This window comes from Durio zibethinus, chromosome 12 (genome assembly GCF_047325235.1).
Source record: "Durio zibethinus cultivar Kanyao isolate XHJ-2024 chromosome 12, ASM4732523v1, whole genome shotgun sequence".
NCBI classification, from domain to species: Eukaryota; Viridiplantae; Streptophyta; class Magnoliopsida; order Malvales; family Malvaceae; genus Durio; species Durio zibethinus.
In genome coordinates this window covers 23,314,656-23,332,590 of record NC_143173.1, presented here as the reverse complement: position 1 = coordinate 23,332,590, position 17,935 = coordinate 23,314,656, and the positions used below count along the sequence as shown (strand labels likewise).

The window sequence follows — 17,935 nt, the reverse complement described above, 5'->3', positions numbered from 1 at the left end:
CTCGTTACTTATTCAATGATTGTAAAAGGAAACAATGTGGTTTATGATTATAGTATTGGTAAGGCAATAATATTTTCACTAAATTCAAAGAAAAGAAAATAAAAAGAAAATAAAAGATTCATTGATTTAAGCCTGGAAATTGACAATGGAACTTTTGATCATACGGGGAGAAAAGAAATCATTGATAAAAGAAGTCAGTTGTACAATGCTTGAATCAGTAAACCTTCAAAACACCCCAAAAAACATCAGCCGCCTTAATGCATGGAATGTCCCAGTTGATCCCAATTCCCCATCTTTACCTTCAAACAACAGGGTGGGACCATAAAAGGCAGAAAACACCCCCCAAAACATTGATTCACTCCCCATATACTTAGAGTACGCACATTCCCTTTCCCCCTCACCTTTCTCAAAAACAAAATAAATTCTCATTTCCTGCTCCATTTTGGATTCCTGCAAAATTTTTCTTTTTCCTTTTATAAAAAAAAAAATGCACTATTGATATGTGGTCCCCTCACGCTCTTTCCCTGCCTTGAAAATGAAACCAGACCAAACTCCAGATCAGTTCAGTTTCATTTCATGCATGAAATGAAGCTGCCTTCACCGTCATATCACACCACACGTTACAAAAATACATCTCACTTTCATTTTACAACTCACCTTATTATAAAATACATGTACAAAAAAAAAAACATTAATATAGTAGAATGTCCGGCACTTTTATAGTTTTGTAAATTGTAACAGCAGCAGCCTGATCGTGAAGCTTCTCTCTCTCTCTCTCTCTCTCTAAACAAAGACCTCTTCCAGGCAGCCAGGCCTTCTATAAAAACTCAAAAACCATCTTATTAAAACCGTCTTCAAAGCCCGAAGGGAAAACAAAAAAGAAAAAGAAACAGAACGAGAAGAAAATGTCTCAAAATCTTACTAAATCAAACAACAGCTTCACTTCAAAACCATCACCACTTTGTACTTTTCTCTTCCTGACAATCCTATGCATTCTAGGTTTCTACACTGTCCATTACCCACCAAGAAATCCCAAAAATGCCCTTCTTTTCCAGCAAATATTCCTTTCTTCTGCCTCCAACTACACCATCTCCTCCTACCTGCGGTCCCTCACTTCCCATCCTCATCTCGCCGGCACAAAACCTTCCTTTGAAACGATCCACTACGTTAAATCCCACTTTGAAAACCTTGGATTGGAAACGCATACACTGCCGTTTAAAGCCCTTTTGTCTTACCCTATTCATGCTTCAGTTTCAATGCATTTCTATAACGGCACCGTGTTAGACTTGCCTTTAAACGAAATGGGTATTTCTAATTATTCATCTTTAGGCTTGGTACAACCTTACCATGCATATTCTCCGTCAGGAACGGCGCAGGGTAAAGTAGTTTTTGTGAATTATGGGAGCGAAGATGATTACAGTGTGCTGGGAGTGATGGGAGTTAACGTTAGTGGTTGCATAGTTATAGTTAAAAAAGGTGGTAGTTTGAGTAGAGGGGCCATCGTGGAAATAGCTGAAAAAAAAGGTGCTTTGGGGGTACTAATGTATGCTGAAGGGGATGTTTCAAGGGGTAGTTTTGGGTTTGGAGTTGAAAGAGGGACAGTTATGAAGGGAGTTGGGGACCCTTTAAGTCCTGGATGGGCTGGGGTTGAAGATGGGGAGAGGTTGGAGTTAGAGGACAATAAGGTTTTGGACAGGTTTCCTGGAATTCCATCTTTGCCCTTGTCTTTTGAGAGTGCTCAGCTTATTTTAGAGTCTCTTCGGGGTCCTTTGGCCCCTCAAGAATGGAGGAATTCCGGTCGTTCTAAGTTGTCCGGGGTTGGACCGGATCAAGTTCTGTTGAATCTTACTTACCAGGTTGGTTGGATGGCTGGTAGATTGTTGATGCTAATTATATATGCTTTATTTGTTGTTACTGCATGTTTGTGCTTATTTTACTTCTGGATATGCTCTCTACAATGGGAAAGTGGTTGACTTTGGTTGATGTTTTTGTTAAAAGTTGGTCAAATTGGGTATTTCAAGATCGTGAATTGAATTTGGATTGATTTCGATGTTAAAAATTTGACTGAAAACAGAGTTTCTTTTGCTGGATTGGTTTATCTGTTGAGCTGCAATTTTTAGGCAAAAAAGCTAGTTAGGTAAATTAGGGGGTTATTGGTGCTCTTTTAAGAAGTGGAATGATCTAATTTAGAAAAGTTTCAAATCACTGCCAAGTGAATAACCCTGTAATTCATGACTTTTATTTAATATTCAGTCATCTGTGCATATTTGGTAAGTGAAGGAAGTGTACATAGGTTGGGCCGGAGTTTGGCTTGTCTTTACAGGGTGTATAAGTGTCCACCACTACTTGCATGTTTTCTTGTCTGGGGGATTTTGTATCTTTTTCTTTTGCCAAGGAAAATAGTAAAATTTGGCGGAAAATAAAGTTATTATATGTTTTATGCAATGAATCAAAATCAATCAGCTCAAGTTGTCATCATTAAGCTTAATTTGAACACTTAATCAACTTTGCTTGAGCATTATGGGATTGTGATTTGTTTCTACCAGTTTGCGAGGAGAAAGAAAATACTTGGGGTGATTTCAAACTACCTTTTTGAACCCTCACTGTGGACTTTCCACTACTGCAGCTGGTTCATTCTTCTTTGGCCTGAGAAAATGCACTGTTCAACTATAACTGGTATTCCTATGCAATGTTTGTATGGATCCCATTAATGTAGCATAATCATTAATTAAATAAACTTTTATGTTTTTAGCTAGTAGTTCCCTAGCAAATTGTATGGTATTTGCAACCTAGCTTTATTATATGCTTTTCTTAACTGCACATCTGAAGTTGTTGGGGTTAAGGTTACTTTTCTTTCTGGTCTGTTTTTGTTAGAAGGCAGAAAAGGTCATTAGTTTATACCTAAGAATTAATATTGCATGATAGGACATCCATGCGTATGAGAGATGTTTTTACTTATTTTATTTCTGGCTATAACTGAAATCAACTCTGGTTATGCATGTTATTTAGCTAATTTTTTATGGAAGGCAGAATTTAATCTATATCTTTCTTGATTCTTACATTTTGATCTATTCTTCTAGGGGGAGAAAAAGTTGGCAACGATTCATAATGTATTCGCTGTCATACGAGGGTTGGAAGAGCCAGATCGCTATGTGCTTATGGGGAATCATAGAGATGCATGGACGTATGGAGCTGTTGACCCCAACAGTGGGACTGCAACACTTCTTGATATTGCTCGAAGATATGCCCTCTTGATGCGAAAGGGTTGGAACCCTCGAAGAACAATTATTTTATGCAGTTGGGATGCTGAAGAGTTTGGGATGGTAGGTAATGTTCTATCTTTATTTAACACTGGTTTGTAAAGTGCGATGCATGTTGAGTGAATTGGCTGTTGGGGCATTAAATACTGAATCTTCCAAAGGAATATTATCCTATATACTGGCAGTGAAGATTTTAAACTCCACAAGCTGGGTTAGAGGATTAACTTGTGTCCCATTAGGGTATGTTTATGAAAATTAATAAGTAAATTAATTATTAAATGAACATATGGCAGCCATTTAGCCCCACTTAATCCACCGCCGCTGTATAGAATGATAATCCATCTTCCAAATCATCTGGTTTCTGATGACATTGATACATCAGGGAAAATCATTTGATTGAATGTAAATGTGATGTATATAGTATTCTGGTGCTATATTGAGCCTAGGTTCCTCTATAGGACCAAGCTTTTAAGTTTAATCTTTAGTAGGCTTTTTGCAACATACATTAACATGGTTTTGATAATCATCAACTTAATATAAGCTTGTTGTTTTATATTAATTTTGTCCATTAATTCTCTAAAGTTATTTTTATCTGTTGGCTTTGTTTTTAGATTGGTTCCACAGAGTGGGTTGAGCTGAACCTTGTGAATCTAGGTGCTAAAGCTGTGGCGTACCTTAATGTAGATTGTGCAGTGCAAGGGCCTGGATTCTTTGCTAGGGCAACTCCTCAGCTAGATAATCTTATTTTTGAGGTCACAAAGAAGGTAGACAGAAGAGAGAGGCAAAAAAGAGTGAATTACATGTTATTTTTATGATTTGGTTTATTATGTTCCAATAATATTCAAACTAATTTCAGGTCAAGGATCCTGATTCTGAGGTTGCTACGATATATGACAAGTGGATAACCATGAATGGCATCAGCAATGTAGGGCCTCACAATCTTTATCTTTCAAAATGTTGAATTCATTTATTTAGCTTTTAAGTATAGTATATATACATTGAATCCATACGTATAGATTGTCCTTTACCATTGACACAAGTTTAATTGTTGATTATGTATCTTTCTTGGGATTGCATGTTTATGCTGCCAAACTTGCTCGGAGCTTATCATGTAACATGTGGCAAGCTTCCTTTATTTTCATGTTTTAGGTTCAGTTGGTTTAATTCATAAGGGGGTGTGGGGAACGAATGTTAGGCTGCCTTCAGTTCTAGACATGGTTTTCATTGAATGATGATCATTGAAAAAGCAAGCTTTATGCATCAACGGAAAAGGCCAACTGGCATGTAATTATGCTTGGCCAATTGAATGATGATGGTTTTCATTGTTAGATGCAATATGACAGGCAACTCTACCAGACAATTTACCTGAGAAACTTTGTTACTGTGATGTGATCTAGGTGAATGCTTGAGAAATAATTGATTATAGGAAAAACTCGATGCCTATTTCAGCTGGTTCCTTTTTACTTTATGATAAGGAGTCCTTAAGTTTGCCCCTTTGTAAATTTAGAATGACATAAAAATTACCTACTGAAAAGGAAAATGCTGCTATCTATTCCCTTGAAACCAAGCACTTTTTCAATGTGATTGCACTTCATTTATGAGTCCTCTTATATAAAATTAAAGGAGCTGTCTTAGCAGTTTAATTGAGATTGTCATGGCTATTTGGCAGATTGAAAGACTCAGTGGAGTAGATTCTGATTTTGCACCCTTCTTGCAACATGCTGGGGTTCCTTCTGTCGATATATACTATGGAAGAGGTACATCCTTATCCCTATATTAACAGTCTTTTGGTCTAAAGTTTGAACATGATGCATCTCTAGCAGTTCTTGAATCTTTACTGCTACAATTTGTAATGTTTGAATTTTTTTCTTTATACAGATTTTCCTGTATATCATACTGCTAATGATGACTTCAACTGGATGATAAACCATGCAGATCCATTCTTTTGGCGTCATGTAGCTAGTTAGTTTCTTTTCCTCCAACACATCCCGCCTTAAATTTGGAACTCTGACTTAATAATGAAACCTAAAACTATCAACTTGTGAAGATAACACTGCTTTTTTGTTCTACATTTTAGTGGCTGGAGTGTGGGGTCTTCTAGGTCTTCACCTTGCTGATGATCCAGTTCTACCTCTCAATTACCTCTCCTATGCAGAACAGTTGCAGGTGCATAGCTATTCTCTCATGTTATGTTTGTGCATACCACTGAGTGTTCCCTCTCTCTCATTTCTATTGTTACTTTTCTCGTACAAAGTTGGTGGGCTGTTGATTGTTAGAGGCACCCTGGTTAAGATAATGTAGTTAAAACTTTCTGGTCTGTTGAGTTGAGATGTTAGTCATTCGTTTAAAACCAACTTAAAATAATTGGACCCTGGTGACTTTAATCTAGTTCCTTGAAGTACCTTGTTAAAAAAATATTGATCCAACCATCTGCATTTGGAAACATTGGACGCAAAGAATATATGCTTTCTTCAAGATTGGTTATTGTGATTTGATTACTGAGTTAATGACATCCTCTCCCCTTTTCCTTCCCTACCTGTTTCTCACGGAAAGACCATGCTCACACCTCACATCATAGAATTAGTCTAATGAGTCTATGAACGCATGGGGAAAAATCCAGAAGATTGAGTTTGTTCAGATGTGATTAGACAAAAAATCAGGTCTGGTGTCTGGCAATTTAAATGACAGCCACCAAGTCTAATGAAATGAGCCCTAACCATTTTCTTCAATGCTAGCTCCTGGTCTATTTAGGAAGGAATGAAAACAGGAAAGAGGGCTACTGAAGTAGAAGAAGCAATAATTTTTTATATTGCATCATCATTTGCTGATAGTAACTTTGTCTGATTTAAAGGTTTGGCCATACGTTTAGTAAGCTAGATACTGAAACTATTTTCTGACTGGCTGATGTAGGAGCATAAAAATAACTTGAGCAGTTTTTTGGATGATAGCGTATCTCTGACTCCGCTAGTCACATCCATTAAAGAACTTCAATCTGCTGCTAAACGAGCTAATGATGAAGCAAAGGTAAAAGGCAAGAAAGTTTATTGGACTAATGATATAAAAAGTTGTCATTTTCTTATCAACTAGCTGTGGCATCTTCCACTCTGGAATGCAGACACTGATGGAGCAAGAATTTACTGATGATCGTTTAGCTTTGAAGATGCGAGCATTGAACGATAGGCTGATGCTTGCTGAAAGAGGCTTCTTAGATATGGATGGAATTAAAGGAAGGGAGTGGTTCAAGCATCTTGTAAGTGTTTATGAAAATTGCTATTAGGACAGAGTTTAACATACCGAAACAATAATTAGTTTGCTTCTATGACATATGCTTTTCATTAAAGTCTGTGAGAGCTCTAGCTTTCTGTTGCAAGTTTGTCTACTGCTTATTCATATGGCTCAAAGATTCTAATTCACATTTTCATCGCCTCCAAAACATTCTATCTTTCGAGTTAAGAGGGAGGAGCGGATTGTTTCTGTTTTTGTAAAATGGGTGCATAAAAAGTTAAAAATGAAAATGGTTTGATTGTGAATAAACTAGTGTAAAGCTCATGAATGGCATTTGTATAACTCATCTTGCATCATTTTTCCTTGTAGATTTATGGACCTTGCAGCAACCAGGAGAGCAATTTGGTTTTCTTCCCTGGAATATCAGATGCCATTTCTGAATCAATGAGAATGAGCCAAAGGGATGGGCAGGCAGCAATTCAGCATGAGATATGGAGAGTTGCTAGAGCCATTCAAAGAGCTGCTGCTGCACTGAAAGGAGAACTCACCTGAAACTTATCCCTCAACTCTCCGACATGAAAGAGAAAGACAGGGAGGCATAAACTTGTGCATAAATGAGCATTTTAGCTTGTCTTCTATTTCTTGTTCAAACTAACTGGGTAGCCTATCAATGGCTTTACTCGGAACCAATAGAAATTCCTTTACATTATGAATATAGAAAGTTTTCATTTTAATTTATTTTCTATGGAATCTGAAGCCAAGAGAAAATTTTATAACTCTTTTCTCAGCAATCAAATTCAATTTAATGTAAATTCGAAGATTAGTTCAATTTATATAGTCTTTAAAGTTTGGTATTTAACAAGTTTATAATTAAATTTGGATACTTAGAATTTTTACTGTTCTTATCTTTAGCTGCCATAGAGGTAAGTAATTAGTTGGTTGGATTTTAAAAATCAAGAATTAATTTAATTGATTGCTTTAAAAAAAAAAAAATCGCTTAACTTACTTTCAAGTAACTCAAAATAAACAAAAAAAATCAGTAGGTTTAATGGAAAAACTAAAAATTTTTAACCATTATTTTGCCATCAATTTTAAATAATAATTTTATAAAAATTTTCCTTAAATAAAACTAATTTATTAATTTTTTATTAATATAATTTTTTATTTTTAAAAATACAAATAAAATTATAAAATTATATTTATAATATTTAAAAAATAATTAATTCAATCGATTCATTTATTATTTTTAAAAATAAAAAAATTAATCAAATTAACCTGACAAAATTTATTTATTTAATTTTGGAAACGATTTATACTCATGTTTTCCTTGAATTAAAAAAATAATTTAATTTAATTTAATATGTGGATCAAAAAACATGAGGCAGGGGTAGAACCTATAACTTCCACTCGAAAAACAAACGCTTATAAGAAAAGGAATCCTTGATGACTATCTTCACGTGTCAATATTCTTTTACTAATGAAAAAAAGGGGATAATATCTTAAATGGCCTCTAAATTATTACAATTTATTGGATTTAGTGCCTAAACTAAAAAATTGTTAAATAGGCATTTAAACTATAAATTTTGTATTAATTTGGTTTAAGAGTTAGCTCTATTAGTCTTGATGCTGACTTGGTTATTTTAACCAATAAAAATTTATCATGTGAACATAAAATAACATATAAGCATGCTTATGTGGCCAGAAAATATTTAACCTTAAACCCAAATAAAACAACCATAAACCAGTAAAAAAAATCAAAAGCTTTAAATTATAAAAAAAAAACTCAAATTCAACAACCCAGATCGTTCTTTTGTCCATACCCAAAATCTGAATCGTTTTTTTGATAATAAAAAAAAAAGTGAAAGAAAAAACGTTAAACTGAAAAGTTTTAAGTTAGATTCGATTACATTATTTGATTGAAAGATTGGGTTTCTTTGTTGGAATAAGACATGTCATGGGCATCGACTGGCACAAGGAAATTTGTAAAGTATTTGGATTCGATTTTGTGGAGCAAAGTAAAAATCGATTGGGGTTTACAAAAATTTTTAAGGTATGTTGATTTTTTTATTCTCAAGTTTAGGGTTTTTTTATTTCGGTTTACAAAAAGTTTAGGGTTTACAAAAATGGTGACTTTTTTTTTTTATTTCAAATGCTTTTTTATTTAATAAGAGTTTATGTGGGCATAGCACTTCACTTTTGTATATCTTTTTATTTGGGCACAACATTTCTTTTTGGTCAATCTTTACATGCATGTTAGATTGTGTGTTTGGATTTTGCAATATGGTCTCAGTCTGTCTACATTATTGTATTCTTTATATTGTTAAAGGTTTTGTTTATTTTATTTTTGTTACTTTTGATTCAGCTAAACTAATGGCTTTTATGATGCTTTCTTTACACATGCATTTGAGTGAGAAATTTGTAGCAAATAAAAAAATAAGCTATGTGGGTGGGCATGTAGATTTATAGTATGTAGATCTTGAAGTGATTTCATTCATTATATTGTGCAACATGGTTAAAAAGGTTAGGTATGGTGCTCTACTATGTTTTATTACTTGCCACCACGGTCTAGTGTTAAAGATGGATTAATATTATACTATGATAATACATTATTTGGTATAATGATAGTCATATAAGGGCAATGAGAGAGATATATGTATATGTAGAACATGGGTTTAATATACCTAAGTTTGTAGATGATGTACCATTATTGTCAAGTTAGGAGCATAATGAAGAGGTTAGGAAGAACAATGAAAAGGATACATGTAATATGGAATATGGAACTAATGGGGACATTAATTTACAAAAGGGTTACAAACATTAATAGGGTAGATGATAATAATGTAGGTAGGTGCGCTGACAGTGATAGTAATTTAGGAGATGCATTTGTATATGTGACTGTGTTAGATATAGGTACACTTGAAGGTTCACATGAGAGTGCAGATAAGAGTCAATATTTAGATAATGAGAAAGAACCTTTTGAAGAATATGAGTAAGGCTCGGGTATTGATGATGAGAAAATATAGAATATTAGAACATCTTGCACTAAGTTAAGAGAAAAAGGGAAAAGTAGAGTAGTAAAGAGTAATTAAATCCCACTAAAAGTATATTTTGAGGGTCTTTTGCAAGAGATCAAGAGAAGCAAAAAAGAAGTAAAGCAAAAAGAGGTAGGTGAAAATAGTGGGGATAGAACAAATCAAGATGATGATATAGATTATATGACTCTTTAGATATAGATAGTTATGAGAGTTGTGAAAATGGAGAGGTTGTATATAAGAAAAGTAGAAAGAAATACTTTAACCCTTTAGATCTAGTTCCTAGGTTTGAGATTGGCATAATTTTTAATGGTCCAAGGCAATTCAAGGATGTATTGACCAAACTTGCAATTGCAAAAAGGTTTGATTATATATACCTTAGGAATGAGAAATATAGGGTTAAGGCTGCTTGTAAACATGAAGACTATCCATTCCTTATTTATGCTGCAATAGATAACTAAGATGGGTTGTTTAAGGTGAAGACACTGAGACATGAGCATTAGTTTACTATTACCTTCAAAAACTCAATGGTAGATTATAAAGTGTTAGCCTATCATTTTCTTGTCAAGGTTAAGATTATTCTTGACTTGAAGTTGGTTAAGATGAAAAGGTTCACCAAATAGGAGATAAACGCTAATGTCACAATAAGAGTTTGTAGAAGTACTAGGATGAAAGCTCAAGAAAAAATTATTGGCAGATATTAGTATGAGTTTTTAAGGTTGTTTGATTATGTTATTACTCTGATAAATGTAGATCTAAATGGACACGTAGATTTAGTGATTGAAAGGACTACAACAAAACATAGACCAAGGTTTCGAGGTTATATGTTTATTTTAGTGTACTTGAGAAAAGGTTTCAGAAATACTGTAGGCTTTTGCTTTATGCAGATAGATGTTTTTTGAAAGGACCTTTAAGCTGAACTTTTGGTTCCCTTTGGTAGAGATGACGATAATCAAATGTATCTTATTATTTGGGCACTTGTGGAGGTAGAGAATAAGCATACTTAGGGATAGTTTCTAGATAACTTGAAAGATAGTCTTCAAATAGAGGATGGTAATAGATTCACTATCATGAGGGACATACAAAAGGTGTGTCTGATAATTATACAATTTTATATTTTGAAAGTTTAGGGTTTGTTACTTTTGAATGTTTAATTAACTTTTTTCATTTATTATTGTAAGGTTTATGTGATGCCATAAGTTTTGTTATTCCTAAAATTAAACACAGATTCTGTGCAAGACACTGGTTTACCAATTGGAAGAAAATGCATAAAGGTAGTGACCTTTACAAACAATTCTGGATGTGCAGTAAAGCTACAATAGAGGTTTACTTCAAAACAAAAGTAAAAGAACTTGGAGTATTGAAAGCTACAGCATTAATTGATATCTTAAAAAGAAGTCCTAAGTATTGGTCAAAAGTATTTTTTAGTACTAAATGTTTGTCTGATGTTGTGGATAACAATTTAACTGAAACATTTAATGCTAGGATTATTTATGCTAAGCATATGTCTATCATGTCAATGTTTGAGGAAATTAGGCATTATGTGATGTAAAGAATTGTTGACGATATAACTAGATGTGCTAAGTGGACTAAGTTGCTCTGTCCTAAAATTTGTGAGAAAATAAAAGAGCATAAGGAACTTAATGCTTTTTGTCATGTTGTATAGAATGGTAGTGATAGATATGAGGTTAAATGTCATAAGGATAGTTTTATGGTAGACACGAGAGGGAAGAAATGCACATACAAGTCATGGAATTTGACTAGGATACCATGTCCTCATGCCATATGTGTCATAATTTTTAAAAATTAAAAAATTAAAAAATCTGTTACACATGTATTTAAGAAAGAAATGTATGAGAAATGCTATAGTTGTGTGCTACCACCTATTCCTAGAGACAAGTTCTAGCCTACCACCTAGATAGAAACATAGACCCACCACTTCCTAAAAAGATGTTTGGTAGATAAAAAAAAAAAAAACATAAAAGAGGGTGAAAGTTTAAATGAGACAAAGTTATCAAAGAAAGTAAGGAAGTTAAGGTGTCGAATATGGTTCAAGTTTGGTCACAGTTAAAGGAAATGACCATAAAAAAATGTAAGTTACAATCTGAAGTTTAATTTACAAATTGGTTAAAACCTAATGCTATGTTTTTTTTATGCATTACCGGGTAGGACAAGCTAAAAACATGAATACATCTATGCCTTATAAACTTACAAGATCGGAAGACCATGCCAGAACAGCAGCCACACCACCCAAAGTGCCCAAAATGGTCACTCCACCCACAGTGTCTGTAGTAACAGTCACACCACCTAAAGTGACACCACCTAGAGTGACTAAAGCAGTAGCCATACCACCCAGAATGACCACAGCAGCAGCCAAGCCACCCACAATGACCAGAGTAGCAGCCACATTACTTAGAGTGATCACGGTAGTAGCCAAGCCACCTATAATGACTAGACCGACAGTCACATCACCCACACAGACTATAGTTCCTACAACATCCATATAAACTATAGTAGGCAAACTATCAAGACAGACTATAGCAACCAATACAGTAACAAAGGCTATAATACGTCCAAAGTTACCTATCAAAAAGGAAAATATAAAATTATGAAAAAACTTGTACCACTTGGAAACAGGCATAGGAAAATCATGCAAAGAATGGGCATATATGTTAATAAAAAGATAGGAATGCAAATATTAAATGTAAGGTTCCTTTATTGTGTAATTTTGTTGTTTTGCTATTAGATCGTTAGGATTTATGTATATATGCTAATGAATTATGTTTTATCAAACAGTCTAGACTAAAAGGTCAGATGTTAATCTCTGTCTAAAAAATGCTAAGCATGCATCAACATTAATAAAAGTTGTAGATGGTTTTCTGAATAAAAAGATTGATGACCATTTAGATGGTGTTACTAGAAATGAAGATGAAGATGAAAATTTTATTTTGGTCGAGGTAACTTATTTATATGTGTTACTAGATATGATTTTGATGCATTGTTTAGTAATACTTTAATGGTTTTAATACAAAATTTAATAAATGAGTTGTTAGGCATCAAGAGAAAAAAACAAACTTTAAGAGCACTTGATGACACTCTAACTCTTCCAAATGAGATAAAAGTACACAAGAAAGCCAAGCTGAGAGATAAAAATTAAGGAGCACCAAGTCTAACAACATTTCTAGGAATTGATATGAATGTTGTTTTTGAACAAGATACCTTATTGTAACTTTTTTGTGCTTTTTGTTTATGAATATGATGAATTTATTTGTGTTAAAGCTAATATGAATGTTTATGAACATGATATCTTTCAGAAACTTATATGAATGTCGTAGCTAATCATTTTTGGATATTCATGATCAATTTATTTGTGTAATGAGTAGTGTATAAAGGTATGCTATTGGATGTTGTATGAACTGATTTTAGTCAATGATGAATGAAAGGGTTTCATTTTCTTTATGGTTTCATCTTATTTTATTTTGTCTATGGCTCAATTATGGATGTTGTTTCTACTCTTTTTGGATAATCATCATCTATTTCTTTATATGTAATGAGCAAGAAATTGATGAACTTGTTTCATGATAGATCATTGATGTATTGGTTTCATCTTGTTTGTATAATGGTGATGGACCTAGACAAATGAATTGGTTTCAATCATGTTTGTGTAATGATCAATTGGTTTCATCCTGTTTATAAAAGAAATATAAACCAATTATCATAGTTGCAAACAACATTCAATTCTAAGAAATGGAAATGAATAAAGATAATGACAAAATTGTATGCTTTAACAGATGGTACAAACATTATAGTCAATGTGGAAATAATTTGCAAACAATTAAAAGCTAAACTAACTTGCAATGAGAAAACAAAAAGATTTAAGCAAATGGCTAGAAATAAAAAAAAAATACAATCAGTAGATTTTTTACATTCAAAGAATCAAAACCACCAAATTGTGGTAGCATCTAACAAGAATCTAAATTGGGGACACATAGTAGTAATTGCTTTCATTTCATTACTTCATTCTTACAGTAATTTAGAATAAAATATACAGTTTTTCCATAAATTCTTAAAATTTTTCAATCTACAATAAATAAACCTTAAAATGAAAATGAAAAACACTATCCAAGATATTAGTAACACAATATTGTAATACCATATTAGTCTTCGACCTTTTGCTACCAAATACTCATATGATTTTATTTTTTTTTTCAGAACCCAAACCTTATTCAAAAGATTATTAACTTCATTATTATTGTAATTTTTCTTGAATGCAATATTTTCTTTCCTCAATTTTTTGTTCTCAACTAGCGATTTGTCCTTTTCAAAACTCAATTCTTCATTCTAATTTGCATTTTCACTATCCGATAAATGCTCATCTTCAACCCACTGAAAAAAATTACAATTCATTCCTTGCAAAATATTAACAGAAACAAATTCAATTTTATTCATCAACACAAGATCAACTCTGCATAAATCAACAAATGTCAAATACCTCTTTGAACTTTCCATGCCTATAAATTTTTCTTCATGGATTCTTCAATGTTGTCGACCTACGAATTAGAGTCATTATTCTATAATAACAACTGATTGAAGTCAAATGATTTTTTATTCTCAAGCTACAGCTTGATCGTGACTACCTAGAATGTTTACTTCTTTTCGTTGAATTTTTAACAAAACCTTTATATCTTCTTTCACCCATCTTGCTTTCTTTATTTGCCATTGATTTTGTGAAGGTTGTGGTTTAGATTTCACAAGGTTGCAGCTTCGATTTTACAAGCTTATTTTTAGACCTTTCACAAGCTTCAATTTTGCTTAAATTTTTTATGCGTTCTGCGAATTTGAGGTTTAAGGTTTGGGTATTCAATTTGGGTTTATAGGAATTAATTTGTTTGGGTTTTTTTTTATTAATTCAATTTTTTCTATTTTTTTTGCCACATAAGCATGCTTACATGTCATTTTGTATCCACATGGTGGATTTTTATTGGTTAAAATAGTCAAGTCAATATTTAGGCTAACGGAGTTAACTGTTGGACCAACTTGATATAGGATCTCATAGTTTAAGCATTTATTTAGCAATTTTTTTAATTTAGATACCAAATTCAAAAAATTACAATTGTTCATAAGCCATTTAGGAGATTATCCCAAAAATGAAACTCATGGTCATCCATGGGCTTTGGCACTTAAAAAAAACAAAATCAAATGCAAAAGGGAAGTGTATTTTTCTTTGCTTGTTCAAACCTAAGAGGGACAATTTCAAAAAGTGGAAGATTTGATAATAAATTCAATAAAACCCCAAGCTCATTATGCAACCACTTTTAAAGCAATTGTGACGCTCTTAAGCAATTCATCGACCGCCATCCCATCTCTTATGGTATTTACGTCTAGGGTTGGTAACAGATTAGGTCGAGGTCGATTTTTACTCGCTCTTAATTCAACCCTATTTCATATTCATCAAATCCAACCTCAACTCGACCCGAATTTTTTTTAATTTTTTTAATTTTTTTTATACTCAAATTCTATCAGATCTGATAGTGTATAAATCATATCCGATTCAATTCGATCCGAAATTAATAAAATATTATTTTTTTAAATATAAAATATTATTTTTTAAAATATAAATATTTAAATATATAATTATATAACTATATATAAATAAAAATTATTTTAAAAAAATTATTTTTTTTATAATATCGGACAAAAACACTATCCAACATAACTCGACCCAAAATTTAATTTAAAAAAAAAAAAATTAACCCTATAAACTTAGATCGAGTCGAAATTCACCGAAGAGGAATTAAGTTACCCACCCTATTTACCTCTGCCTTCCCTAATTTTTATTCTACATTTGTTAAAAAGTTATTCTTCTTACTTTGATGATACTTCTCGTTATCCAGATTCCGCTTCTTCGACGTTCGTTCAATGCCTAAACCGCCGCGTTTCAACCGCCACCTCCGACCTGAACCTTCTCGATTCCATGTCCTTCGGCACCGTTTCATTCGAGGAACTCTTAGGTCACTGTTATCAAATCTTTAACAAGAACCAAACCAATCTTCTCGATCTCGAAGATCATCTTAAGCCTCACGGTTACCTCCCCTGTATGAACAATTTTATTTCCTACTTATTTTAGTCCCTTACATAAAAAAAATGAAAAAAAAAAAAGAGGAAACTTTTTTTAAATGTTTTTGCTTTTTCTCTTTCTTTGACTTAGAAATTGAAGATGAGGTGGAAGAGGAAGAGGAAATTTTGGATTCAAAGGAGAGACCTTTCGCGGTCACTAGTTCAGCAATGAAGTGCTTGGAAGAAGATCCTCTGTTGTATCCTTCAATTTTTTCTTCATAACTTGCAAAAGTTTTTATTTATTTATTTTTATAAGAACTGATAAAAAAGAAATTAGTGTTTTCCCTTGATGTTGTTTCTTTCAGTCTTGGTGAATCACTGAGTCTAAAGAATTTCGGGCTCTCTGATGTTTGTCTTGCCACTATAGCATCTCAAGGTAATCAAAATGGCCTACCCCTCCCCGCCCCCCTTTTTTTTTGTCCCTTTCTTTGCATTATTGGAATTTTTTTTTTGATACAAAGAGACCCAGGGATAGGGAAAAGGGATACAGATACATCCGTTGAATATCAATTTCTAAGGATCGTTAAATGGATCAATTAAGTTAAATTTTAGATTCAATATTGGAATCATTATTTGTTATGATTAGCCATAGAAGATATATTGGATTTTTTGCCCTTTTGAGAGGGGTTTAGAGTTAATTACTCAATTTCTTCTATTTATTAGATCGGAATTAGCTTTGCTACCACAATTTTTGCTTCTACTAATGCCATCTTTCTCTCAACACTCCACAGCTAATCAAAAGATTGATGACTCGGATTTATCTTATGAGGAATACATTAAGTGTTTGGAGTTTTAAAAGTTCTTTATATTGTATTAAGTCCTCTTTCTCTTTTTCTGCTCTTCTTTTCGTTTCTTTACAACTCTCTCTGAACCTAAAATTGCAGGTACAATGGAGATAAACAAAGCAACATTAAGAGTACATACAAGCCGGCTACAGACACGGTTGAAGTAACCGAAGGTAGAAATTACCGAGTTTTTCACACTTCAAATCCCCTTGTCTATCCATCTCTCAGGTTTACGACTAGAAATAGCAGGCTCTAACCGGTATTATTATGTTAAATTATAATACGCCATGAAATGTTGGACAAGGGGAAAATGACCTAAATCTGGTTGAAGCTCCGAGGCATGTAATACAAGTATCCAGGGATGGTTATGAGAGTCTTCCCTCTTATATGACAAGCCTAGCATCATGGGAGGTATGCAGTTTATGTTTTTAGTTTTTGGGGATTCATCTAATGTTTTAAAGTAATAAACCTTTGCAAAAGAAAACAGAGTTGTGCCCTATGATTAAGCCACACCAGGAAGGTTTTCTTAGAACTCTTTGGAAAGTTAATAAATGCAGAATTAAAATGGTAAAAACTAATTACAACCTGTTCTTGAAACTATTTCTTCTCCTTGACATCGTGCAAAGAAAATGCATTATGGCGTGAAGCTGGACCTTGTGCAGAAGATGAAAAGCTGATTTTTATTGATTAAAAATTCTCTCTAGATGCTGATAATCTGAAATATATTGAATATAACAATCCTTTTTAACTTTTTTTTTATTTACAAATTCTTTATAATGAAATTGTAACTTCTGCTTTCGGGGTTGATAATCATCTAATCATAAAAGCTTTCTTGGTTCTTTGTGGGCTTTCAGGATCTGCTTGCTGCTGTTGAGAAGATCAACTCAAGTTTGAGCAAGACACAGAAAACAAAAGGATATAACTATTTCCACTAAGATGAAATTCAATCCTTGGACTTGGTAATGACCTGCATTCTACAGTTTCTTTCTGTTGATTATATTCCATTAGTTTAATAGAGAAAACTTACTGCAATGGCAAGTAGTGGTATTGGTTTCATTAGCCGTCTTCCTCGATAAAGGATACAGTCTATCCATTTTGTAAAGAACTCAAAAAACACCATGTAAATCCAATCCTTTACTATTAAATCATTCGAGCTTTCCCGTGCTTGCAGGGCCTAAAGAACGAGCTTACTTGCTGCTGTTAGTGCGCATGAATCATCTTGTTGTAGATACTATTGGTGGGCTGATTTCTTATTTAGTCTTGTAAATAAGATCCGAACCGATAATAGTTTAATGAACTTTACCAGTTCATTTGCTTGATGTGCAACATAAAAGCGATCCTATTATCTGATTTCCCCAATAATTTTTTAATCAATGGAGATGTGGACTAAAGATTAGTCAAGTCTTTTTTTTTTTGTCTTATTTGATCAAATCATATTTAATAAATAGAAGCTCAAAAAGAGGAGCTACTGCAAGAGCAGTCGATTTCTTGTACACTAAAATCCCAAAAATTTACG

The 17,935-nt window shown here is 33.1% G+C and overlaps 1 protein-coding gene and 1 pseudogene across 2 annotated transcripts; both read left to right on the top strand.

Annotated features, from left to right (window-relative positions):
• The first annotated feature begins 706 nt into the window (after positions 1 to 706).
• Positions 707 to 7,228, top strand: LOC111296428 (putative glutamate carboxypeptidase AMP1). The gene is made up of 10 exons (XM_022890727.2): positions 707 to 1,856; positions 3,081 to 3,323; positions 3,872 to 4,024; positions 4,117 to 4,185; positions 4,930 to 5,017; positions 5,139 to 5,222; positions 5,338 to 5,426; positions 6,171 to 6,284; positions 6,376 to 6,510; positions 6,855 to 7,228. Exons 1-10 carry the CDS (start codon positions 906 to 908, stop codon positions 7,035 to 7,037), a joined length of 2,109 nt encoding a protein of 702 aa, XP_022746462.1. The 5' UTR covers positions 707 to 905; the 3' UTR covers positions 7,038 to 7,228.
• A 7,112-nt stretch (positions 7,229 to 14,340) lies between these two features.
• On the top strand, positions 14,341 to 17,810 carry LOC111297286 (uncharacterized; annotated as a pseudogene). The gene is made up of 8 exons (XR_016326346.1): positions 14,341 to 14,367; positions 15,285 to 15,609; positions 15,726 to 15,831; positions 15,940 to 16,010; positions 16,519 to 16,582; positions 16,713 to 16,830; positions 17,274 to 17,377; positions 17,589 to 17,810. The product of XR_016326346.1 is annotated as an uncharacterized LOC111297286 (transcript).
• The last annotated feature ends 125 nt before the right edge of the window (positions 17,811 to 17,935 follow it).

Excerpts from the sequence above, each read along its gene's own strand:
- LOC111296428 (XM_022890727.2), top strand. The coding sequence starts at position 906 with ATGTCTCAAAATCTTACTAAATCAAACAACAGCTTCACTTCAAAACCA. Across the intron at positions 5,427-6,170 it reads CCTATGCAGAACAGTTGCAG|GAGCATAAAAATAACTTGAG; the intron begins GTGCATAGCTAT and ends TGGCTGATGTAG. Across the intron at positions 6,285-6,375 it reads GAGCTAATGATGAAGCAAAG|ACACTGATGGAGCAAGAATT; the intron begins GTAAAAGGCAAG and ends TCTGGAATGCAG.